Source organism: Pinus tabuliformis, chromosome J, assembly GCF_031772625.1.
Source record: "Pinus tabuliformis cultivar Carrire ecotype Pingquan chromosome J, CPIR1, whole genome shotgun sequence".
Classification (NCBI taxonomy): domain Eukaryota; kingdom Viridiplantae; phylum Streptophyta; class Pinopsida; order Pinales; family Pinaceae; genus Pinus; species Pinus tabuliformis.
This window is the reverse complement of record NC_142295.1, coordinates 928,715,245-928,742,877: the sequence shown is the minus strand read 5'-3', so window position 1 is coordinate 928,742,877 and position 27,633 is coordinate 928,715,245. Positions and strand designations below refer to the sequence as shown.

General features: G+C 35.6%; 1 protein-coding gene across 1 annotated transcript; it reads right to left on the bottom strand.

The window, feature by feature from the left end:
• Nucleotides 1-15,486: 15,486 nt before the first annotated feature.
• On the bottom strand, nucleotides 15,487-16,580 carry LOC149229810 (pathogenesis-related thaumatin-like protein 3.1). Its single transcript, XM_089375916.1, has 2 exons — nucleotides 16,388-16,580; nucleotides 15,487-16,242 (listed from the first exon to the last, which is right to left on the bottom strand). The coding sequence occupies exons 1-2, from the start codon at nucleotides 16,464-16,466 to the stop codon at nucleotides 15,617-15,619; spliced, it is 705 nt and encodes a 234-aa protein (XP_089232042.1). The 5' UTR covers nucleotides 16,467-16,580; the 3' UTR covers nucleotides 15,487-15,616.
• Nucleotides 16,581-27,633: the final 11,053 nt, after the last annotated feature.

The following is a 27,633-nucleotide window of genomic DNA, read 5'->3' as shown; positions in this document are numbered from 1 at the left end:
TATATAAATTATTTCTATGTCCATATGAAACAACATAATCTTATATCAATTTTATAGAGAAATAAAATAGTTAAAAGTGAAAAAGAACTATATATACATTATATAAAATAATTGAAAACTCTTTTTTGTTTTTAAACACTTTAAGTATTCTCACTATTTTATGCCCAATTAAATTTTGGTTCAAAAATGCAACATAAACAACGAAAAATTATGAGTGGTCTCTCTATATTCAGTGGATCAAATTTGTGGAGGTGCAAACATTTTATTCAAATTTTGCATTCGAAAAGAAGTTTTCACCTCAAGAGATTTGAGGTGCAAACATTTTATTCAAATCTTGCATTCGGAAAGAAGTTTCATCTCAAGAGATTTGATCCCTTTCAGCTCTTGCTAGATCTGTGGTTAAGGTGGATCTATACTAATTTTACAATCCAATATGAAGAACATATCAGTGGGACTCCAACCACTGTCCTTAAAAAATAATCTAAAAATAAATAAAATATTATTAAACATAATAAAAACATTATGATTATACATATTTAATTAATTTACTTATTGAAAATCGCAAAATTAAATAAAGCAAACCAACTGTCATTTTAAGTATATTAATATTTCAAAATAATGTTTGGATTTATTTCATCAGACTCATTGGATGATCATGTTTGTATCGATTAAGCTATATACACCATGTTGCACACCAATTGAACATCGCCTGAGATATTTAAATCACTGCCTTTTATTTTCAGAAAACAGGGCATGCCATTGCGGATGCAACCTATTACTGTGCACGCAGAGTCTGAGGGAGTTGCAGAGAGAGGGATATTGAAGCCATCGACCAGAGAGATATCATAGAAGTCTTGATTCTGGTACTGATTCAGACCATCTTCAAAAAGCGTTGCAGGGACGCTTCCATAGCCTTGACAATTCAGCAACCCACCACAGTCACCAGTGGTGCAGCTGCCTGTACGACTGCCAGCATCGAGGGAGCAGCCGGTACGCCCCCAGATTCTGCCTCCTGTTGTTCCCGCGGGAACGTCAAAACTCCATGTCTCGCCCTGCCCCAATTGCTGCCCGCCGCCAGGACTGCCAGCCGCCCAAACAGCACTGGTTTTTGACGGTCATTGTTGCACCTTCTGTACCTGCACTTATAGTTACCAAACAAAATTTATTAATATTTCTACTTTGACAAATAAATACATACGGCTATATAATTCATAATTTATTCATGAAATCAGTTGGGTCTAATACATCCTTATTTGATGAAATTTTTACATGTTAAGTGCTTATTGTTAAAGCCAACCAAAGGATAATTTTTTTAATTGCAGCATGAATTTTCCTTACGAACTCCCACCACCAACTACGTTCTTCATTGAAACTAGCTTCACACCATGCCTTGTATCCCAATTCCGCAATAATGGTGCATGTGGATGGGTTTAATAACAAACTCGTGAGTCTTCCACCTTGTCATCTAGCCATATAAAGCCAAAGACTAAGTTGTCCACGTCACATATAAAGCCAAAGACTAAGTTGTCCACGTCACATTTCCATTCCTTAGCAAAATCTTCCTCATACCATTTTTCTCTGAATAGAGCCACCTGTTTCTACCAAAAGAGTTGTGGGTGTGAGAGTAGGAGTCTTAAAGAGAGAAGAGACCTCTCTCATGTAACTTATTTAATATATCTTGATTTATCCTTTGGAAAATTCATCAAATGGAAAATAGGTGCTATGGTTGTAAATCAGTGGATCGAGGTGACTATTAGAATGTAACACCATAATGACATTGGTGCATGAAAGCTTGTGGAGTACCATAACTCTAAAAGTGCACCAATTTATAAGCTTGGTTGGTGCATTATATGAATATGGGTGCATTATTGCTCCTCATATAAAGGAACACGGGTTATGATATCATGCAATATCATCATTAAATTAAAAATTTAATGATCACATTAAAATTTTTAAAATTTAAACATTATCATATTGGGGTTATTGAGGCTATATTAGGAAATTAGTGCATCAGGGCATGTATTAGATTGGAGCATCATGAGGATCTTGGTGCACTAAAACTCAAGAAACACTTTAATTTTTCTAGTGTGATATTTTACATATAACATCATTAGATAATGGTTTTTTATGTAGCATATAGGGCACTGCACTCGGGCCAAAAGTGATATTTTTGGCGCACCACTAATGGTGTGTATATATTAATTTAGTTGCACCATATAATTAACTACATCGTACCTCCCCTTCCCCATTATGTCCTTCCTCTTTATCCTACCTCTCTCTCCCCTTTATATCCTTCTTACTATCATTCATTAATACTACTCACTCTCCCCTACAGTTAAATCCTCCACCTCTTCTCAGCCATCTCTCCTTGCCCTTCTAAACCTATTCCCACATGCCCACCTCTCCTAGTCTCACCTAACTCCCTTTCATTTCCCCTATCTTATCACCTCCTTTCCCAACACTTTGATGGATTTTCCCTCCTTTATGTCACACCCATGACTTTCTCTCCCCTACCCATCAACCTTTTTCCTCTTCTCACCTACATATCCCACCACATTTTCCCTTCACTTTTGCCCCCCCTCCTGTCCTCCCCCCACCCCCTTCATCTTTCGACCCTATCCCATTGTCTTCTTCCTCATTTCCTTTATCTTTCCTTCATCTCTTCTCACCTCCCTCCACTTCGTCCCTCTCATCCCACCCCCTCATACTTTCCTCCCCTAGTCTCACATATCTCCCTATCTTCTTTGACTCTCCCTCACCTCCTTTCATCTTCCCCCTACATATTAGTTGACCCCCCTTGGATTATTCCTCCTTTTTTTCATGCCCACCACTCAACCTTCCCTAGACATCCACCCTTTTCCTCTTCTCATATCCTTTTCCTTTTCCCCTCTAAGGCCACCCCCTCATGCCTCATCACATCCTCCCTTCCCCTCCTTATAACGCTCTATATTTACATCTATGTAGACCTTAAATCCATCTATGCTTAGTCCCTGATGGGTTTTTTAATTACCTCTTAATTACTTAGTAGATAAATAAGAAATTGTACATTTAATTGTCAATCGAGTGTTCATATGAAACTTGTGAACTGTCATGCACCATATATGCTAACACAATTTATTAAGTGATTGTGAGTTTGTAGTAATGATTAGGTATTTCAGAGTTGGATGTTAATGTTATTTTACAAGTCATCAATTAAAGAAAACCACACTTGCTGGAATTGAAATAATCACATGCAGGAATCAAAATGTCACACTTTCACAGTTGCAGGAATTGAAATGTCACACTTGCATACTTGTGGGAATTGAAATATTATCTACAACACTCTTGTAGATAGGTAAATCACACTTGCTAGAAATTAAACACACTTGGTAGACACGTAAATTGCTCTTGTTGGAAAGTAAACAAATTGACATGAAATTAAGCTAGTGACTTGATCAAGCTCATTGCCTAATCCTAAACTCTCTAAAAAGAATGCATATGAATTAATTACATACCAAAATACTATTAAATAATAATACAAAATTACTAATTCAATAAGCTTAATCAAAAATGATGTTGCATAATATAGAAAATAGAGTAAATAACTGCTTGATTCAATCAACACATAGCATTAGGAAATAGAGTAAATTGCTTAATGAGTTGCAACAACATTAATCATTATGAAATTAAGTAATTAATCAAATAAACTATGTTATGAATTAAAAGATAAACTACCCTAACTAACTACACGAAGTACCTAACTAAGGAGGGGCCCCTACCTCCTTAAACAAACCATTGGTTAAGTATGGAGTAGAATGCCTATGGTATGACCATATCACATGTACAAAACATAAGTGGATCAGGAATCAATGATATTTTGTATAAAAAACAATCAAAATGTAACTACAATTGTCTCCCCCTTGGCTTGAGTAGAGAAACGTATTATATAACACTTCAATATATTAATTTAGTCATGGAATTAAAGGACAACCATGAGAATCTCATATTCTTAGGTGATTCTCCCTTTCTTACAACAACATTGCCAAAATATGGAAATAACGAACATCCACTCACTCACTCAGCCACCATGACAGGAAGACGATTGGGTTAAATTAGTTGCAATCAAGCTATCCATGTTGGACGATCAACCACCCTTGTCATTTCCTTTGTTGGGTTATCAAGTGGTTGATCCTTTTGTTAGGAAAATAAAATGATAGTTGTTCATTTGGTAGTTGACATGCATTGTGTTGTTATAACCATCCATGGAGTTTCAACATATTAGATGAGGAGTTGCATCAATTGATTCTAATAGTTGGTGTGCCAAGGTATTGCAACATCATTTCTTTGTACATGTTGCAAAATCATTAGGGTGTTGCAGTGGTTTATTTCAACAATGGGTGTCCCAAGGTGTTGCAACATTAGTACTCGGTGTTGAGAAATCTAGAGGCAACTAGATTAAGTGATTCTCTTACTTTGATAACTACTCGTGATGTATTTTAATTATCTTGATTAGCTTCTTCTTAGATTTACAGTAATTAGTGTTCTTCTCATCAAACACCTATAAAACTATAAAATACAATGAGACAAGAAGACACAAAATATAAGTTATCATCTAGGGTCAAAACAGATCTTTTGAGAGGACAACCCATAAGAACTCTTCTATTCTTATAGAACTTCAAAGGATGAATTCCAAGAGCTAAGACCCTTGTAAAATATCCCTCCAAGACCATGTCAACCTCCTCCTTGAAGAAATTCCTTCTCTCAAAGTTAACCCAATTCAAACTTGCCTTGAAGCAATTGCACCTTTTCCTTTGACAAATATTTCGAACCTGCAACTTATGTCTACAATTTTTGGCTTTTAGTACTTACTGCAAATTTTCACATGTGGACATTTATGGAAAAATCATAATACCTCTTCTCTTCACCTGGATTGGATCTTCCTCCCTAGGAAATCAACTTGCAAAGTGAGTCTTCTTGACACCAAAGAGTGACTTCTTAATGGTTCTGCAATTTGGTCTTCCTACAATAGATGGATGTGTTAATTCACCTCACACGTGTGAGAGATTTAAGCCCAAAATAGGTCCCAAAAACTTTGATTTATTTCTTCCTTTAGTTCTTCTTTCACTCCTAAGTAAATTATTCTTGCTCTTAATCGAACTTCTTGATGTCTGATCTCTCTCTTCAAAATGAGGTTGATGCCTTCCTTATATATAGCCATCTCTTCTTGGTTGAATATCCCAACATGAGGCCAAATTGTGATTGCTTGTAGGACAACCTGATAAAGGTAGGTTGAATTGTCTTGGAGGGTTTATATAAGACAAAATAATTTCTCCTTGACATGTTACATGATACCTAAGAGGGTCTTTACATATTTCAATGAATTCTTTGATCTTTTTAACTCAATAAAAAAACCTAAAGGCACTCAATGGGTGCTTGAACTAAATAAAATAACCTTGAGCATGAAACTCATGCACCAAGAATGACAATAATAAATTTATTTTCTCTTTAATATTAAATACATAAAATCATGATTACATATGTCATTTTTTTTAATAAAATGGGTAGATTTTTTCATTAGATAAATTGGAAATGGGCTAAGTCCCATACATTCTTGGAGAGTCAGCTCTCAGAGTTGTTCATCATTTTAACCAGAATAAGGACCCTATTTCTACCAACATTATTTACATATGAGATTTTAACATAACTTATACTATAGACCTTCCAAAAGACTCCACCATACTTTATTGGTCGAAAAAACATATATGTAACTTAGAAAAGAAAACTTCTACCCACTGCTACCAGGTTTTATTTTTCCTAAGGCCTTGTCTGAAGGCGTGACGAGTTCTTCTACATTGCTAGCCCCAAGTTCTAGGTCTCGAATTATAGCGCCCGCGACACCTTCAGCATGAGGGACAAAGCCATCCCCAAATCCAAAGACTTCTTTCAACACCTCTACCATGGCTGTCTCGACTTTGACTTTGATGTTTTCCACCTTGTGACCCAGGCTCAAAACGTTTGTACTCAAACTTTCCATGATTTTCTAAAGTAATTCCATGTCTTTACCATGACCCGACAACTGAGCATATAGAACCACCATATGTTCATTAATTTCTTTCACTATTTCCTTTATCACTTGCTTGCAGGAGATATCAACCATGTCCTTTAAGTTCACACTGCGACCAGACCCTTCCTTGCCACCACTTCCATTGCTAACATATGCCATTTTCTTGACAATTCTTCCCTGAACTGACAAGATCCTATGGTTAACCATATGCAACCAGCTGCTATAAATATTAGCTTGGTTCATCCTGTCATTCATTCCCATCTTTTCTTCCATAATTAAGAATCGATTTTGCATCATGGTGAAACAACTACCCTCCATCTCCACCACTGCCAAAAAAAACCTGGCACAAATAGCGATGGTACCTACCCAACCCACGAATGGAACTATAATAAATCTATAGGTAAATAACTGAGGACAAAAATCTCACCTATCATGGATCATGGCCTCCAAACTCCATCTATCACACCTGTTCAATAACTTCCTACCAACTGCCCCTGCTCCTAATGCACTACAAAAATCCATCGAGATGTTGTCCATAATAACTACCTGATTGAGGTTCTGTAGACCCGTACACCAGTTGTACTACATCGTTCTGATAATTTTATATTGTATCAAGGGATATGACATATTTCAACTAAGTGGTTAATTTGTAAAGAGCCTTGCTCTAATACCATCTTGGTGTTGGTTTGCGCGTTCACTGCTTAGTTGTTGGCACGCAATACGTGTAACATTTTAACATTTTCATTTTTTTAAAAGATAAATTATCCTTATAATGATTGGGGAGGTTTCAATTTCAAGGAGTTTCTCATGCTTGGCGAGCCTCAAGCATTTTTGGATTATTATCATCGAGTCACCAATAATTATCAGGTTCCTGACACCCTTAGAGACACTTATATTCAGTCCATGCCAAAGAGAAAGAGATTTTACTTGATTGTTCATGGCATTGCCTAGTCCCTATGCGAACTTTAATTCAATATTTTGTTCAAGGTTTACCATCACCCCTTCTGCTCCATCCTCCCCGCATGATTACATATGTCATGATCAAGACCAAACCTAGTTACATATTTCAACACTCCCTCTTAACTATGGAGGTATTCATAATTTATACAAGGTAATTGGACATTCTTATACTGAAGAATTCTCATAGGAAGAGTCGGATTGATAAGCCATCTCGTAAGGTATTATTTCATCTTATCTCATTGCATCTCATTGTGTTGGTTTTCAGTGCTCTTGTTGGTTGTAAGTGTCATTGAACACTGAGGACGGTGTTCCCCTAACTGGGAGGGGTCTGTAATGACCCTGGGTTAAAAATCCATGTAATAAAGTTAATAAAGAAAAAATAAGACCAAGGTCATGGGACACATATTCCAAGCTGAATGTTGGGAAAAACATCCTAGTGGGTGTTCATTTTGGTTTATTATGGCTAGGGAAAATTGGCAAAGGCAGAGGCTTTGGAAAGGCAAAGAGGCGTTTATTTACGAAAATAGAGAAATTAGGAGAATAGGAAGGTGAAAGGTCACAAGTTGCATGTGAGGAGGAAATTGAAGGGAAATAATGGAAATTATAGGCCTCAATGATAAAAAGGCTTATGAGGATCAATTCACAACTTTTGACAGTGATAGCTTGGAGATCTCTCTATTCTCTCTCCCTCATACTCTTGCACTCTTAGAGAATTCTTGGAACACTCTAGCATTGGAGAAAGGAAAACAAAGGAAGGGCTAGAAAGCAAAGGAAAGAAAGGATCAAGCAAGGAAAACGATCAAGCAGCTACAACAGAAATACTTGCTGGTAACAGGTTTTATGTGTGATTTCCTAGCTATTTCATGTATGAATGGTACGTGCATGTGTGTATTTGGTTCTCTTGCTGTCATTGGCATGGGTATTTCTAGGTGTGACAATGTTTTTAGTTGTGTCTTTCCATTTCCAGATAGTCATGGTGTGATGGGATTCTTTTAGTTGGTTGAGCTAGATTACCGGATGGTTCAAAATTGAGAGGGGTGGTCTCAAGAAATTTCCCAAAGGCCTAGGATTCCCTTGACTAGTAAATGGTGGGATACACGGTAGAGCCTAAGGGTGGAGATGGGATAATTTGTCACGATTTAGGTGTAGGGATTCATAGGCATCCATGCTTGTTTAGGGCCTAGTGATCCCTTGACTAGTATATGGCAGGATTGTAGTAAAGCTTGGTAGGGTATGTTTAATTTTTGGGCCTAGGAATCTCTTGCCTAGTATATGGAAAGATACCTGGTAAAACCTGGTTGTATAGATGGGGTTTTGACGCCTAGGAATCCCTTGAGTGGTAATGGAGGGATACATGGTAAAGCCTGAGGAATCCTTGGTTGGTTTTGTTGTGAGTCCCACATTCATGCTTGGAATATGACACGGGGGTGATTCGATTAAAGAAAGATTTGGTTCAAACCAATCTATGGTCAGGTGGTAAGTGGAAGTCCCTGACTTGGTTGGCTTTTGCATATGAATAATATGAATCTTTCCTATTTAGTTTTATGAGCAAATGTGCTTGGTTATGATGTGATTTTAATGGTTGTTCTATCATTGTTAATTTGTTGGTTATATGCTGGTTATAAGCATGGGTTTATGATATACTTCAATTATGGATCTCATCATGTTTTGTTTAGTAAATGAATGGTTAATTAATGTATGACCTAATAAATGATAATGCAACTATTATATAAGAGCATCAAACATTCTTGATGATCTTCAGATAAGTATGAGCTCCCTATGTTTAGATGTGTATTTATGACTTGTACATTACATGTTCTTGACGTGTTTGACAAAATGTCTATCATGGTTATGCCTAGTCAGGTTAGGTTCTTATCTAAGTTTTGTATGGAAGGCTTTGTCCCTGTGTCATTTATCATTTATGAGAGTTTCATTAAGTTATGGGTAGTGGTCTGGAGACTAGCCCTACAAAGTGCCTCAAATATTGCAGTTGCAGGCATAGAACTGGGTGAAAATGAGTGCTATCACTCCCTTTTAGGCTTGTGCATGTGACTGGAGGGTTATAGTCAAATTCCAGCAGTGTTGTGCCAGCGTCTGGGAGTCCAAGACACAAAAATAAAGGTTTAACTCAGGGTTTGGGCACCTGGAAGGGTGGTTTAGCCCTTGGGGGTCCTGTAGCACCTGAGGGAGGTTAGTAAGGTTTTGGTTTTGTCGATTCCACTTCCTTAAGGTGATCTAGGAGGTTGAGTCATATCATAGTAACTCTTCATCACATATTTACCCCGGTGGACTGGTAAGCTTGGGTAAGTGTGGGAGGAGGGTGTTACACTTTTATGAGTATATTAGGTCCAATAATGAATATTTTACCATGAACACCACAATTAAAATATTGAAAATATTTCTCATTGACTTGTAACGACCAATTCGTAACTAACTCTAAGAATATTTTATTATTTACCAAATGTAAAAATAATTTTACTTCAACCAACTCTACAACCACAATCTAAAATATTCTTTTATGAAAGAGATTGGGTCCAATAATGAATATTTTACCATTACCAACACAATTAAAATATTCTTTATGACCAACCACATAACCACCATAATTAAAATATTGGAGCACTTCACTATTCATAATCTCTTAACCAATTGAGTACCAAAGAAAATCTCATTAAGACAAATGTCATTAAACATCTGAGTACTAGTGACTAATTGTAATGCCACACTCCATAGAGAACTGCACTTGTACTATTCTCGTGAATGCTATAGAGTTCCTAAAAAATCATCTAGGTTGACATCAAGGATAACATATAGCCATAATTCCAATAATGTCAAGGCAGAAGGGGAGATAGAGAGTGATCCAAATGAGCAGGTGAACCAAGGACATCACAACTATATTGAATATTGGTTGCAAATAATCATTAAGTTGGGGAACCACACTCCTCTTCAGCAGTTCTTGATATCATATCAAACAAAGCAGTTGATCTCTCATATTTTGGTAGATATCAAAGCAGATCTTTCAAACATGCATATGAGTTTATTTGTCATCTTGGGAGGTACATGTCTTCATTGAAAGTATTCCTATGCTTGAGAGAGAATTTATTTTTCAAGTAGGATATGATAGAATAAAATAAAATAAGAAAAAATAGAAAAATAATAAATTTTAGGTGGAAACCTCCTTTGAGGTGCCTGAGATTAGCTCACTGGCTAAAAATATCTATGAGGCGATCAATGAGTTAAAAAAGAAGGTATACACACACACACACACACATATATATATATATAAGGAAAAAGATCATAGGTTATAACCTCCTCTGAGGCACCTAGGCAGACCTACTAGTTGAAAATCTCAATAAGGCAACAAATAGACCTAGAAAAAAATGAAAAAAGAGAAAAATGAAAAGAAAATAAGGATCTTTTGCTCCAGGTATATCTCTTTCACGTATGTAGGTGATCACCAGCCTGCACAAGCAACAACAACAAGTTAGCACGATAATAAGAAGTTGATCATAAAATCATGCATCTAGTCAAAGGCAGTCAAACCTAAGTTTTTCACCTCCTATGCCAAGATGCTCCAAGAAGGCCAAGACTAGGTCAATCCATCTCTTTTCATTCTCATAATGCATCCCCGTTCCATTTCCCACTCATTTCCATTCATTTTCAGCACATTTGGATCCTTTCCCTGAAATGCTACAGGAAATTACCTATCTTAGTAAAAACCTACAACCCACACTTTTTTTCAATTTTTCAAGGGAAGGAAGGAACCCATAGGCTCAAAACAATTTCTTGCACCACCTCCAAGTTTGAAAAAGTGGTTCCTATCACTTTGCATTACCTATACAAATTTACTGTGGTATTATTTATAGGCCTGCTTTAGGAAAAAGCTACAACTATTTTTTTCTCACCTATTTGGTTGGGGTAATGTGTCATTAGAATTCTAATTTAATACCTCATTAATTCCCCAAGTCAAAACCAAGATATTAGCGCTTTAAAAAATGGCCTAAAAATCCCACAACAAACTCCATGCATTTAAGCCTGTTTCACAAAAAAAAATCATATCTTATTTTTTTTTTTTAACTTTTTGATGAAAAAAAGCCACCATCATGTCTCTAATTATCATCTTCATCGATCCAATCAAACAAAATTAGAATCCCAACACTTTCAAAAATTGACATTTTTGTATGGGTTAGTTTCTTGCCTCCTTGCCACACCACAACTTGACCTTTCCATTTTCCATTTTTGACCATGTACATCTGCAAAACACTCTTACCCAATCCCCATGAAGTATCCACAATGGTCACAACTCCAAGAAATTGTGAGTTTATGGAGCCCTTGTGAGTGCTACATGAGTTTCTATTTCCCGTAGCAACCTTTAAGGAACTAATAAAGCCACCATTTATTATCATAAATTGAAGGAAAAAGGACAAGATTTCCTTGGCATCATCATCTTGATCATGAAAGGACCCCATAAATGATAAGAAGGCTGGGAAGTAATGAAAGAAGTAGATTTACATGCAACAAAAAATGGGAAGCAGATCTACATGCAGTCATAAATGAGAAGCAAATCTCCATGCAGTTAGAAATGAAAGAAGCATACCTCCAACAACACCTGCAAACATTATTTATCTCCAAGGCACCATCAAGAACCTCCACAGGTAAGTGAGGTATGTAAATTGAACCCTTTAGATTCCATGAAAGTGTTATGTAATTGCTCTTGTGTGTGTTTAAGTATCAGGGGTCACTATAGGAAGACAACCAAAGACTAAATTCTCGACCAAACTTAATATTTACCTACTACAACTCTCACATGTTGGGACAAAAAGAGACAAAAGAGGAGATCTCAATCAAAAAGGTGTTTGTTAACTTATGTGGTGAGGTGGCATAATCTTTCATGATTTTAATTTTAAATTACAAGCGATAGATGAGATAGTAGCTCTTTTGCACTAGACCCACCCACCACCTCATACCAACAACTCAAGCATGTCATATGCCACCTCAAATCAAGGAGAAAAAATGAAATAATTTTGCATGTTGCAAGGGAGATGCTATACAAATATTTTTCTATAGGAGAGCTGTTATATGGAAATTTTGCTACAGGAGAGCTACTACATAAAATATCTACTACAAGGGTGCTAGACAATGATTAATTATTTTGTACAAGGTACAAAGAAACACAAGAGAGCTAAAAGGTTTGTTATAGGGGTCATCATAGTTGTACAATGATAAAATTCTCCAAGGGATGAAGGTATTTAGTCACCAGGTTGGTCATCACATCATTCCTCTCTTTTGTTTCAGGTTATTCACCATCATTTCTCCCTGTGCAAGAAGAAATAGCTCTGTGTTAAGTGTTTTCAATTCCTAAACTTAGTGAGTAGAGTAGAATTCAGATTTCTTATGAAGGATGTTAATGACAATTTGATGGATAGCATGATGTGCTATGGCCAAGAATCCAAAAACCACTCATGCAATTGAAAACTAAGGTCACCATTATCAAAATTCTTCTTTTATAGAGCTGCCACAAGAAACTCTATTTCCTGTAGCAACCCTTGTTTACCACTAGCCTAATTGTTTTTTGGTCTAAAGGGAGTTTTCACAAGGGCTAGATGTAAACATATCAAGAGGAACCCTCAATGTGATTTGTGGGAGGCATAAGGGATACCTAAACTTTTGTGGGGTAGAAACTGTGTAATCCAAGCAAAACCCTAACCTCACAACTTGTGGACCTCAAAATAAAAACAAAAGGAAGAAGAAAGGAAAAAAGCAAGAAGAAAAAGAAAAATGAAGACACAAAAAGTCACCTTTGTTTTATCTATTCTAATAATGATGTAGGTAAGCCAAAATTCTAGTAGTATTCAAGAAGATCAGCCTATGGTCCAAGCACTGACCTTCAGAACTTTTAAGAGTTTTTCTGCATCCGTATCACTCATTCCCACTCCTTTTCTAAGCCTCCTCCCACGTTTCCAAGTGTCTTGTATCTGTTTTAATCACCATGCCTAAATTGCCATGGGAAAAATCTTGTTTTTTTTTTAAACATCTATAAAATTAATCAAATCGATTTCTAAAATACTGAAAAACACCATTATCATTAACTATTTGATATTACTTTTTTTTCAAATACATATTGAAATATATTTTAATTTTGAGATTATTATAATTAAAAAATATATGAAAATATATTTTAATTTTAAAATTATTATCATTAGAGAGAGTTATATTCTTGATATGCAAACCTTTTCTCACAATCTTAAAAAAGAAAAGAAAACCAAAAACTTTATGCCTATTGGTAGTTCATGATAATTGAAAAAGTTAAAAAGAACTATATATACATTATATAAAATAATTGAAAACAAATATTTTTTTTATAGTTAAAACATTTTAAGTAGTCTCACTATTTTATGCCCAAGTAAATTTTGATTAAAGAATGCAATATAAACAATGAAAAATTATGAGTGGTCTCTTTCTCTCTATCTATATATTCAGATGCTCAAATTTGTATAGGTGCAAACATTTTGTTCAAATTTTGCACTCGAAAAGAAGTTTTCACCTCAATAGATTTGACTACTCTCAGCCCTTGTTAGATTTGTGGTTAAGATGGATCTATACTAGTTTTACAAGCCAGTATGAGGACGCATCCTTGCTCAACTTGGAGTCAACAAGTGTCTCTTAAAAAAATAATCTAAATGCATAGAAATGTTAGGGCTCCCGAGTTTCTTGGATGATTATTGTATCTTTTTCCGCATGACTAGTAGTAGTGGTGGCCTCTACATAGCATCCTAGAACCAACCCACTACTTTCCACATTCCACATTCACTGCCTACATGAGCACTCTTCTTCGTCATGCCCTCTACATATCTGGCCATTCAACGTCTAAATGCCACCATTCTTGGCGAATCCATATCACTCTTCAACACGCCGCCTTTTGTAGGCTCTATTGATGCCCTCGCCTCTACCTATGCATTACTATGCATCTACCATTCATGCTTTGTCACAATCTGTGGGCGGTGTCCTTGGTGCCTTTGCATAAACCTCAGGTTCCAGATCGACATCGAGTAGCAGATCCACCTCTTTTCAACTTGATTGGTTCGTCACTTTGTCAAGGTATTTCTTCAACTACCCTTGATTTTCTTTTTTGTCCTCGAGCACTTTGTGCGAACCCACGTCGAGCAGCACATGGATTTCACGAGGTGGCTGGCGGACGAGATTCTCGTTAATACTTTTGCGGAGTTGGAGCCAAAATATGTCTGACACATGGAGAGATTTGGCGCCGAAGGGAAGCCCTTCTAGGCAGTCGAGTCGATGATTGATCTCTCCGGGAATAATGAAATACAGAGGCCTCGAGACACCGAGATTGTGGAGTGGTTGGATCGGCAAACACCACAATCCGTCATCTACGTCTTGTTCGGATGAGACTCGTAAATTTCTCAGACGTAGGTGACAGCTGGCACTAGGCTTGGAGGCAAGCGGGTAGCCCTTCCTATGGATGTTGCGCCCACCGGACTCAAAACTCGTCGTGGAATCCTCTTCAATGGTGGAGCATTAGAAAGAGGAAGTGAGGAAGTGTCACTGGATGGTTATGAAAGGCTGCTTGGGGCTCACTTGATTCTTACCTTCCATATTTCTTATTCTTTGGCGTTTTTTTGTACCTCTTGGTACAATTGCTAGTATATTTCAATATGAATTCTATATATATGCATATAAACATAAAGTGTACCACATATATTATGTGTGTATATATATTTGTGTGTTAATATTTACTTTAGGAAAATATTTTAATGATGAACAATAATTAAAAATAAAATAATTTGGTTACAAAAATAAAATTCATTCAATTTTTAATATAAAATATTAATAATAATAGCCCCAACGGTTAGTTCAGTTGGTCAAAAACCGCCATCGAGAGGTCACAGGGTCGAATCCACCCGAAGCCCTTGGGGTCAGGTCTTGTAGTAGGCCGAGGGGCGATTTAGCCTAGCTATCGCCTAGCTATCGCCCAGATTTTTCCGTGGACGTAGCGATCACTCACTGACCAGGGTGCTCGTGAACCACATGCATATATATATATATATATATATATATATAATATTAATAATAATAAATGATTCAAAAATACAATTTAAACAATGAAAAAATATAATTTAAACCATAAATAATTATACAATATATAGACTAGTCTATATAGAAAAACATAAATTTACTTGTAAATCCTTTTTCAAATTTTACCTTCTAAGCCACAGTATATAAGTTTATATATATACTGCTATATACCGAAACATTCATTTAATCCAGTTATGAAATTCAAAATATACAGATTTTATTTATTGAAAATGGTAGAATTAAATAAAGCAAACCATTTCTTATTTTAAGTAATATCAATATTTCAAAAATAATGGTTCGATTCATTTCATCAGACTCATTGGATGATCGCGTTTGTATCAATTAAGCTAAATACACCATGTTTCACACCAATTGAACACCCGCTCGGATTATTTAAATCACTGCCTTTATTTTCAGAAAACAGGGCATGCCATTGCCGATGCAACAGTATTATTGTTATCAGTAAGATATATATCTATTGTTACTATATGAGTAGGAAGATATTTACGTAATATCTTCCTAGCCACAGAAGACGACGTTGTAATTAGCACCAGAAGGGCAGGTGAAGGTGCTGGTGGCATCGTCCTTGGCATAGCTGTATGCCTGTAGGCACTGCCCCTTGAAGAATTTGGAATAGTTGGTGGGAGCGCAGTTGTTTGCATAGTCTCCGGTACAGCAGTATTGGGGGGTATTGAACTCCGCACAAGCACTCTTGCATCCATCGGTCACTTTCAGTTCTGCAGGGCACACCGCATTTATGTCGGTGGTGCAACCTATTACTGTGCACGAAGAGTCTGAGGGAGTTGCAGAGAGAGGGATATTGAAGCCATCGACAAGAGAGATATCATAGAAGTCTTGATTCTGGTACTTATTCAGACCATATTCAAAAAGCGTTGCAGGGACGCTTCCATAGCCTTGACAATTGAGCAACCCACCACAGTCACCAGTGGTACAGCTACCTGTACCACTGCCAGCGTCGAAGGAGCAACTGGTACGCCCCCAGATTCTGCCTCCTGTTGTTCCCGCTGGAACATCAAAACTCCATGTCTCACCCTGCCCCAGTTGCTTACCGCCGCCCGGACTGCCAGCCGCCCAAACTGTGTATGAGCACTGGTTTTTGACGGTCATTGTCGCACCTTCTATACCTGCACTTATAGTTCACCAAACAAAATCTATTAATATTTCTACTTTGACAAATGAATACATAAGCCTGCTATATAATTCATGATTTATTGATCAAATCAATCAGTATAGTGATATTGTAGAGTAAATGAGAGAGCGGCACGTTACCTTGCAGATAAACATTAACAGCTAATAAAGTTAGTATTGCTGTGATCCAAAGGGACGCTGCGCATGTTCTTCGCCCCATTGCAAATGGCGAGGCAGCAGCTTAAACAGTATAACTTCAACACAAGGAATTACAATTGAGCTTATAATGTTAATGCCAGGATTGTCCAATTGTGGTGAGTATGTTAGGTCTCTACATATATATATAAGGTACCCAGCGTAGCCATAGTTTATCTTCTCCGGAATTATAGTTTATCTTCTCTGGTTGGCGGTGTGGAAAATTTTGTAATCGCAACATCACTCCATGATTTACGAAAATTTTGATTTAATGATTGACCCAGAAAACTGCAAATTGGAGACCGCCAACGCTTGACTTTAAGGATTAGTGGTGTGTGGTGGTTTGGCACATCCAAATTTCGCCGCTGCTAAATTTACATGTTCCACCATCTTCCACGTTTTTCTTTGGACTATCCTCCGGCCGCCCAACATGAATATTCAAGTCATTCGCTTCCAAGAAACTTCTGATTTGCTCCTTGCCAATTTTCACCCCACGCTTGCTTTAATATCACCTCCTCGGCTCACGTAGTTGTCAGTCACGACCTCGATATGGTCCAATTTCAATAAGAAAACTCAACTCAATTTCAATAAGGAAACTCAATTAAAGATAGGCGACTCTGTGGTCGTTTGGCACATCCCAATCTCATAACTAAATTGACGTGACGTGTTCCACTATCTTCCACGTCTTTGGTTGGACCAGCCTATCGCTGCCCAACTTGAAATTTTCGAGTCTCACCTCCGAGGCTCACTTAGTGGTCAGGTCTCAACCGTGTAAGGAAAGATATGACTTCAATCTCATGAAATAAACACACGTGGAATAGATTCTTCCTTACCTTTTCATACAGACATCAATTGTGTCCAATACATCCTCGTTTAATTAAATTTTCTCATGTTAAGTGCTTATTGTTTAGAGCCATCGAAAGGATGATTTTTTCTTTTATTGCAACATCGAAAGGAGTAGGGTTCTTCATCTCTTCCTCCACCATCCCGGCTGGTTCTTATGTTTGAATAGCGAACTCTATCTCTTCTTCCACTACCCTTTTTGGTTATTTTATTACAACAAGGGTTTCCTTTTTCTTCCACTATCATTTCTAGTTCTTATGTGTGAGTAGGAATCTTTGTTGCCTCTTCTTCTACCCCTACTTGTTCTTACGTCAGAACATGGATTTCTACTTATTCTTACACTATCCTTCTTGGTTTTTGTTTGTCAACAGGGATTTATGTTGTCTCTTCTTACTCTATCTCCTTTGTTTGTTCTACAACAACATGGCATAAGTCCCCCTTTTTCAAGTAGCTCATTTTATTCCTTTTGGATATGGCCACATATTAGGGTCTATGAATAATGTGTTGGAGTATTTTAGTTAGGGGCAGGCTCCTAATGATCTCAAGGTTGTTGTCATGACTATCTTCAACATATTCGACTAGTTTTTGTGGCTTTATTGGTGCTTTCGGTGTGGAAGAAACTACCTATATTAGGGATGCTTTATAGGTTGCAACATCCTGTTCTTTTGGTGTTGCAACAATTACTTCCTCTGGTGTTGTAGTAGCTACTTTTGTTGTGGTGCAATTGGTGCTTCTTTCAGGGGCACCTCCATTGCTAGTATCCTTACTAGGTCATCCTAGTTGTGGCCCTCCTTCTATAGTGCATGCACCATCAATAGCTTTATGAGAAAAAGGTGTGAGAGGTATTTTTGGATGCTAGTGGCCATAGGTTGTAGCATCTTCCATAGGAAGAAAGACATATTTATCAACCTATGATGCATCAAATGGTCCAACAATTTCAAATGGTGCAAGAAAATGATTCCATGATGTCCATCACAAGTAAAATAAGTTTGGAAGAATATTGCTACATCGTCCCACGGTTCTAGAAACAATTTTCTATTGAGCCCATCTCGCTTCTTTACTAGTATTTTTCCTACCTCCAAGAATTCTTCCATCAACTTTGGTCTTGGATTATTCCAAGAGTACCATTATTCTTCCACCTGTAGTAGCCCTGATACAATGACTATGGTCCTTTCATTCACCAGAACTAGCTTTATCTCAACTAATTTTATGTTATTCTACATATTTAGAGAAAATTTGAGTATAATATTATGATCATAACCCTACTATAATTTTGTGTACTCATTCCATCCTATAGCTTGGACTATGGCCCAAATGTGGTTGTAGGCTTGCAACATGAGGGTGTCAAAAGGCTCTTAGTGATTTAGTGAGCCAACCATGATTCTTGTTTGAAACTTGGAAAATTTATCAGTTGCATTCTTGATGAGTAACCCTTTAGGAGTTGATAATTTCTAATTTAGGTAGTATAATTATGAGTTAATGGCGTAGTTCATGCCATAAGGTATGAAAAAAACTAAGTGATATGGATATTAATGGTGAATGATGCATGCAAATCAATTGAAGGTAAGTGTGATCATGCCACTTTAATGCCAATCATTATGTAAGGAAAATCATACATGTTCGATGCTTACCATGAATTGGCGACTTTATATAGATTGGAAGTGGCAACCATGTCACATTCCATCCTCCCTCACGATGTCATCAATGGAACCAGGAGAAGGTTGTAACTATTTGTTGGCATAGGTGTTGTAGTAACCACTCTGAATCGATGTTGCAACAACTTCTTTGAACCAATGTTGCAACAACTGCTTTGAATTGGTGTTGCGGCAACAGATTTGAACTAGTGTTATAACAACAACATTGAATGGTGTCGTGTCCATAGATATTTTTTGGAAAATGGTTTCACAACATAGTTAGCTTGAAGGTGTTATAATAATCTTGTTGTAGGAATTGATTCTAGTTCTATTTGTGAAAGGTGTTGTAGCAATGGTGTTGCATCCACATGACGTCGGTGTCACAACAATGGTGTTGCAACCATATGATATTAGTGTTGTAGCATTGGTATTATAGCAACATTATACTGGTGTTGCAACAAAAAGAATCTACCCTTGCCTATATCATGAGTGATTCTAGAGAGTGTTTATTAGTAAAATAGAAAAAATATATATCAAGAACTTGCAAATCCTATTTGTAGGAGGATTCTAACATAAATATCATGAAATCATGAAGTGTCCTTCTGCCCATAAGTCGTGTATTCATGAGCAAGAGGATAAGAATAAAGAAACTGTGAAGTGTCCTTCTGCTCATGAATCCTTTATTTCCCCAATTTCAAAATTTTATCTATTTATTTTTAATTTTAATTTTTTTAACACTTTGAGTGCTAATTGAGCTAGTTTTTAGATGAAATGTGTCGAGTTGTGCCTAGGGGATTTTCATAACTGGTACATATATATATATATATATATACATATATATATACATATATATATACATACATATATATATACAGACATATATATATATATATATATATATATATACATACATATATATATACATACATACATATCTATATATATATATATATATATATATATATATATATATATATATATATATATATATATATATATATATATATATATATACATACATATATATATATATATATATATATATATATGAAACAAGAAAATTAGAAATGAATCATTCAGCATAGATTTCTTCGTAACAATATCCAAATTGTTGTTCAACCATCCTTTATTGATCTGTCTTAAAATGACTTATTTTGATAGGGGCTTGTGAGATAGTCGAAACATATTCCCATTTTCCATTAGTGGAGTCATTTCCTTATCATTGGTATAGAGCTTAATGGGCCCACTTTCATATATAGTGTCAATATTATATGGTCTAAGCCAATGGGTACACAATTTTCCTTTGAAGTCCTTAAATCTTGAGTTGAAGAACAAGGCAAAATTTTTGACTTTGAATTCTTTCTTCTTTATGAACTTTTCATGCCATCGAGCTTTATATTTCTAAATAATAGTTGTCTGATATAAAGCATCTTGACGCAGTTCATCTAGCCCATTGATTTGGAGAAGTATTTATTGTTGTGCCTTAGATAAGTTCATGTCAAGTTTCACTGCTATCCTCAGGGTCTCTAAATCTGTGTCTATCATTAAAAGAAATCGATTTTCATAAATTATCTCATATGGAGTGAAACAAGTGGTATTTATCCATGTCGTCTGATAGGCCCATAATGCTTCAAGAAGTTTGTCTGACTAGTCCTTAGGTGGAGTTGAACATTCTTTTTTATGATAGTCTGAATGACATTGTTTGTTCCTTCCACCTTCCCATTGGATTACAGATCATATGGCACCATCACCGTGTACTTAATCTTATATGTTTCCATGATGTCTCTAGTGAGTATTAACATGAACTGTGTTCATCCATTAGTGAAAATCTCTTGTGGTACCTAGAATCTAAGAAATATTTCCCCATGGAGGAATTTTTCCACTACTTTTTCTGTTGTGGCTAGGAGTTCCTTTGCTTCCATCCACTTTTTAACATAATTTATGAAAGCTAGAATGTAGGAGTTTTGTTGAGATGGAGGGCTGATGGGTCCAATGAAATTAAGAGCCTATTTCTCAAAGGGTTTTATCTCTAGCTGTTTCTATAATGACATTTCATTTGATTGGAATGGGCTTCCCATGTGTTGGAAACTATCACATATTTTCATGTACTATTTGGCATCTCACAAAATCAAGGGTTGAAAGTACCCTTCATGGAGTACTTTATAATTAGTCCTCTTATTTGAAAAGTGGCATCCATAAGGGCCATCATGACAAGCCCTGAATATATCATCGATCTCATCTTCTCTCACACATTGTTCAATAACAATATCAATCCCTATGTAAAAGAGGCATCCATCAATCCATGGAAACCTACAAGTTTTCTTGATGATCTTTTTTTGTTCCTTTCGAGATGGATGAGGTGGAAGTTTCCCTATAGCCAAATAGTTAGCAATATCTACAAACCATAGTGAGTTAGTAGATACTGTGAAAATATGTTCCTTAGGAAAAGAGTCTTCAGTAGGTGGCTGATTTTCATTTGTAGTAAGCCTAGATATAAAATATACTACCACATTATCTTTTCTTGACTTATTTAAGATTGTTATATCAAATTGTTGCAATAGTAATAGTCATCTAGTCATCCTACCATTAATCACATTGGTTTATTCATTATATACTTAACGAAAGCATGGTAAATATATAAGATCACATGATATCCACTTACATAATGCCAAAACTTATTTATAAAATGAATCACTACAAGATTATTATTATTATTATTATTATTATTTAACTGTGTAATTCAATTCCGTGGGGCGTAGATTATTAGTAATAAAGTATATCACCTATGATTGATGATATTATTGTTGTCATAGGACAACTCCAATAACAATATTTGAGGCATCTGTGATATATGAGTTGGGAGGGACCAATTGGTCTCTTTGAAGATGGGAGCCTTGGATAGTCTTGTCTTTAACTTCTCAAAGGGATTTTGACAATTATCAATCCACATAAAGTTAGAATTTTTAGTAATCGAAGAAAATAAAGGACAATCTATTCGCAATAAATTCTCAAAAAATAATAGAAAATACCCTGCATGCCGAAGGAAGCTCACATAAAGCTTTATACCTATTTTTGAGTTCATGGAGTTGGCAAGTTTAATATTACCTTTATCTTTTCCATATACACTCTGATATGTTTAGAAGAAATATGATGGCCTAACATGATGCCTTCAACTAAGATCATTAAGCATTTTTAATTACTAAGGGATACATGACATTCCTTACATATTATTAATACCATTTCTATATTATCCAAAGCCACTTCAAATTCATTCATGTAGATTTCCACACAGTCATGAATCATATCAGAAAAGATTTCGATCATAGCATGTTGGAAAGTTGTAGGAGCATTGAAAAGCCCAAATGGTAGAACAAAATATGGAAATGTCCTTCAAGGAAATGTAAACGTGGTTTTGTCTTGGTAGTTTGGAGCAATATGAATCTAGTTATATTTACTACACCCATTGAGGAAAGAGAAATACTTTTTTTTTGCTAATGTGTTGGACACCTAGTAAATGAATAATAATGGGATTTGGTCCTTATGAGTGGCCTTATTGAGTTCTCTATAATAATCACAAATTCTCCACTTGACATTACGTTTGAGTCACAGTAACAAGAGGGGAGATCCATTGGCTATAAAAATGAGGGTAAATAAATTTAACCGAAAGTAATTTTGCAACTCCTCTTTGATTATATCTTGTAGATTAGGATTCATTCATCACTAAGGTTGGTGAATGGGTATAAAGTCTTCTTTGATATAAATATGGTGAGTGCATAAATTAGGATAGATCCCCTTCATGTTAGTTTAATATCTGAAAAAGCATCACTATGCTTTTTTAAAACCTTAATTAGTTGTTCCTTTTGATGTTCTATTAGTGCTTTATTGATATTCAATTTTTTTTTGGGGACAATTTCCATAGTTTTTGAAGTTTTATCGTTCTCCTTTAGAAGGTAACTCATGTTCCAAGGGTGATGACGCATCTACTATGGACAGAGAAGCCTAGAATTTAGGGTCTAATATATGAGTGAGGATATGCGAGTTAGGCAAGGAGGATGAAACTAGAAAATTACCAATCTCCTCATCCTCAATTTTGTCCTTAAGAGTGAGATATTGGTCTATACGAAGTACTCAATGAGCAACCATCTCTTGATTAATTTCCTCTCCATTTTCCAAAAATGGGTTTTTTGGATTGATGTTGGGCTTATATCGATGATTAGGGTGAGTTTCTTAGTGGAGGTCCCATGAAAAGTCATTATATTGCAAAGTTCCCAGCCGATATATGTTTTTGTAGTGGCCAACCATGGTCTTTCTAAATCAAAGGATTTCCTCCTAGGGAAGATTTGGTTTGTAACACCATGAAATCTGTGAATACTCCCAAAAATCCATAGAAATTACTAATTTTTCCAAAATCCCTTTAGGTTCAATGGTGGATTAGTTAGTTATTTGTAATATTGTGGGGGTTTGCCTAATTTTTGAAGGTCCTAGGGCTTCCATTGTTTCTCAGGTCATCACACTGATACAAACTCCAATGTCATTTAATGTGTTTGGAATAACTATATGATTAATTTGGACATTGATAACTAGCTTCTAGGATCTGAATATTTAGCAGCAAGGAGCCCCAACATAAGAATTGTTATTTTTCTCATAACATGTACTGTTTGAGGGTCTCTTCTTTTCCTACTAGCTCTCCTCAAGCATAATTCTCAAACCATTTTGGAATCAATATACATATTTAATAACTTGAAACAATGATATGCAACACACACATTATTAAGTTCTCCTCAAAAGTCAAATTCAGGTTGTGTAATAGGTTTTTATAGGTATAATATGTCAGGGTAAGGAGGAACATGTGGTTCTGGGAAAGTCTAATTACTTCTTAATATTTCAAGAGATTTAACTAGTTTTGGTTCTTCATTTTGAACATCCTCATTAAGATACTCTATTTGTAATAGAAGAGTTCCTTTATTAATAGTCTTCCCTAACCAGAGTTGAATATCATGACAATCCAGGGAATAAATATTGTAAGTGGGGTAAATAGAAATCCCAACAACTTGCACTGGTTGAGCTTCCTTACCATTATTTGAGTTAGGAATTGGTTATGTAGGAAGATGAGGCTAGGGAGGAGATGACCTGGATGGTTTCATTGGTGGAGAAGCTATGAGTGGAATAGGTGGTGGTAGTAAGACTTTATGAGGACTTCCAAAGGATGAATTCCTCCACCCTTCTTTCCAAATCTAGTTTGGTGAGAGAGCCAACCATGGTTGTGTAGGTAGACACCATGGCAAAGAAGAGTACTACATTGAATGATTAGACCAATATAAATTATAAAATTATGATTTATTTGGAATTATACGTTTAGTTTTAGACTACCATGGACACTTCTAATAAATTAAACATAATTTCTCTAGTTCATTAGCCTCTTAGTATATAGATTTTAACCTAGGAAAATATGGGAACTTTCTTGTGGCATCATCCTTAGTGAAAATTGTACAAGCCTCAATGTGATGTAGTTGGAACTTTTTCAATAGGTGTTTTCTCTTGCACTTTCGACAAAATATTACCAAAACTAACTCTACTTCTTCCTTCTTCTTGTTCATTTGTAATGTGTCTAATTGAGAACTCAATGAAATAAGTATATTAGTCTTAAAGTATTCTAACATGTTCCCAATTTTGGTTCCAGTGACTCCATTGTTAATGGTCTTACTTACTTTTTCCAATATGTCTCTTGTTCCTCTCATAGTCTTAGATGTTCCTCAGGAATATCTTTGACACTATTCAACCATGTCATCCTATGACTGTTGGGAGTCATCTCCTCCATCATCAAATTTAGGAGTTCAACAAAATCATCATGAAGTCCATGTAACAACAAGACACATAATGTATCTGAAACCAAGTCTCCTTGTATTTCACATTGTAAATTGTAGTTGAATAACTCAACGTAGTTTTCTAGGCTTTCATCTTCATTCTAAGTCATTCTAAAGACTTCCTCCCTCCATTCTTTGTCTTTAAAATAATCTTGATACTTCTCTAGGAGTTTTTTGTATTTGTGCCCAAGTGCAGATGTTATCCTTGCCAAGACCCATGAACCAATGGAATGCAACATTCTTGAGGGAGGCAAGAAAAAATTTCAATTTTTGGACATCTGATACATAGCCATAACTTCTACAAATAAAATCAAACTTGAAGAGGAAGGTGTGAAAATTCTCTTTTGATAAGCCATGAAAGTTGGGCAATGCTGAATGTAGAATATTTTCCATCTTAGTTTCCTCATGTGACTCTTGAATGGGGTTCCAATGGCAAATGTTTCTTCCTTAACATGGATTTTGTGTGCTATATTCTCATGAGAAATGTCCTTTTCAATTGAAGGTACTTTGGGAAAGTTGAGAAAGATCATTATGAAGAATGGAGTTACCACTCTATCTAGCCTTAAAGGAACCAAATTTCTATTGAGGTAGGGGATGAGGCTTGCACATTTTCAAGCCCCTCTCTAGAAGATTTAAGATTATTCTTGGCAATAGAGCTAGCTATAAGAGTCAAGTAATTAGGTTGATTATGCCCTTCTACTCTTGTGATTGTCTAACATTATTATTGTTGTGGGTACTTTTAGTGGAGCTAAAAAAACATTACTTTTCGAGCTCTAATTATATGTATGGGAATTTAAAAATACATACTTTTAAAAATAAACTAGCATAAAGGAAAAATTGGATAAAAACACATTAGACCAAGCTTCTAAAAGAAATGCACTAACTGAATAAATAAAGCAACAAAAAAGTAATTGCGTTATTAACGGTTCCCCAACGATGACATAAAAAATCATGGGTTTTTCAATTAGCTCCTACTTACTTAGTATATAAATGAGAAACTATACATTTATTGTCAATCCATAGTTCATACAGAACATGCGAACCATTGTGTGCCATATATACTAATATAATCCGTTAAATTCCTAATGAGGTTGTAGTATTGATCAATAATTTCAGAGTTGGATGTTAAAGCTATTTTACAAGTCACCAAGTAAAGAAAATCACACTTGATGGAATTGAAAAGTTCACACTATCACACTTGCACATCTATTGGAATTTAAATATCACACTTGTAGGAATTGAAATGTCATATGCACACACTTGTAGGGTTTGAAATATTAACTACAACACTCTTGCAGAAGGGTAAATTGCCCTAGCTAGAAAGTAAACACAATTGGAAGGAAATTAAATCACTCTTACAGGAAAGTAAATTTGTGAATTGATCAATCTCTCTACTAAATCCTAAACTCTGTGACAAGAATTCATATGAATCAATTAGATACCGAAATGCTAAAAAATTGTAATAAAAAAAATCTAATTCAATAAGCTGAAGCAAAGGTGATATTGCAAAATATGAAAAACATAGTAAATCACAACTTAATTCAATTAATATGTAGTTGTAAATTGCTTAATGAGCTACAACAACATTAATAATTAGGAAACAAAGTAATTAATCAAATTAAGTTTACTGTGAATGAAAAGAGAAATTACCCTAGTTAAAATATAGGTAGTACTTGACTAAGGAGGGGGCGCTACCTTTCTAGACGAGGCACCTCTTTAGATTAGGGACTGATTAAGTCTGAAGTAGAACGACTATGCTCTTAGGACATCACTTACATAAAACAAAAATGGAATAAGAACTATTGAACTTTTGTATTAACAACAATCAAAATGTAATTACAGTATTCTCCCACTCAGATCGAGTAGAGCAAGATATTATATAATGCTTCAATGTCTTACTTTATTCTTGGAATCAAAGGACAACTATGAGAATCTTAGATTCTTAGGATGTTATCCCTTTATGACAACAACATTGCTAAAATATGGAGGAATCAAACATCTATTGACTCACTCGACCACCATGACAGGTAGGTTGTGTTTTGGTGTTGTGTGTAATCACTCTTTGATCTCTCTCTATTTTCTAACATGGTTTCAGAGCTGGCTAAACCCTGACTTACTCATGAGAGGGGCTGAGATCATGCAATTTTGGCCATGATACTCCTTTGTACATAGATTAGTTTAATAGAGTGTTTGATCTATTGTTTGTGTGAATATTTGATTTTTGTGTGGATTGTGGATAGTTGCATGCAAAGTAGAATTGCAAAGATCCAATGTTGTCGTTGTTGTGTGAAGTTCCATTATGCGCAAATCTTTGTAAAATAAGAGGAGATATGCTTGTGAAGAAGTTGGATCAACATATATTTGGTTCTATCTAGTTTGGATCTACAATTGAGAGCAATGTCTACATGTTTTAAATGGTGGTTCTTGATATTATCAGAAGATGCAAGATGTACAGTTACGGTTTGCAAGTGGAATGTTGGCATTTCTCATTGTAGATATGAACTAATAAAGTATTGTGGCATTATTTATCCAGAGATCGAGATCTAAACGCTGCAGATATGATGGAAAATATCCAAAGTTATTATTATTATATTTAATCTCATCTTCACAGATAAAAAAAGAGTTTTCATTGATTTTGTCCGGTGTTTGTGTTTTTATTGGTTATAAAAAGGGTTGGTGGTTCTTAAAGTGGAAGCCCCAGCATCAGAAACATCAATTCTTGTGTGTTTGTAAGGTCAAGTTATTTGATCAACTTTTAAACACATTTAGTATCCAAACCTCCATCTTAGCTATTGATTGATAGTTGAAAGCGAAATCTCTGTTAAATGGTGGTTGGTCAATATGATGGTTC

What these genes read in the sequence shown, in the direction of transcription:
- LOC149229810 (XM_089375916.1), bottom strand. Translation starts at nt 16,466, where the DNA reads ATGGGGCGAAGAACATGCGCAGCGTCCCTTTGGATCACAGCAATACTA. An exon ending in TGTTAATGTTTATCTGCAAG is followed by an intron (nt 16,243 to 16,387) that starts GTAACGTGCCGC and finishes CTATAAGTGCAG; the next exon opens with GTATAGAAGGTGCGACAATG.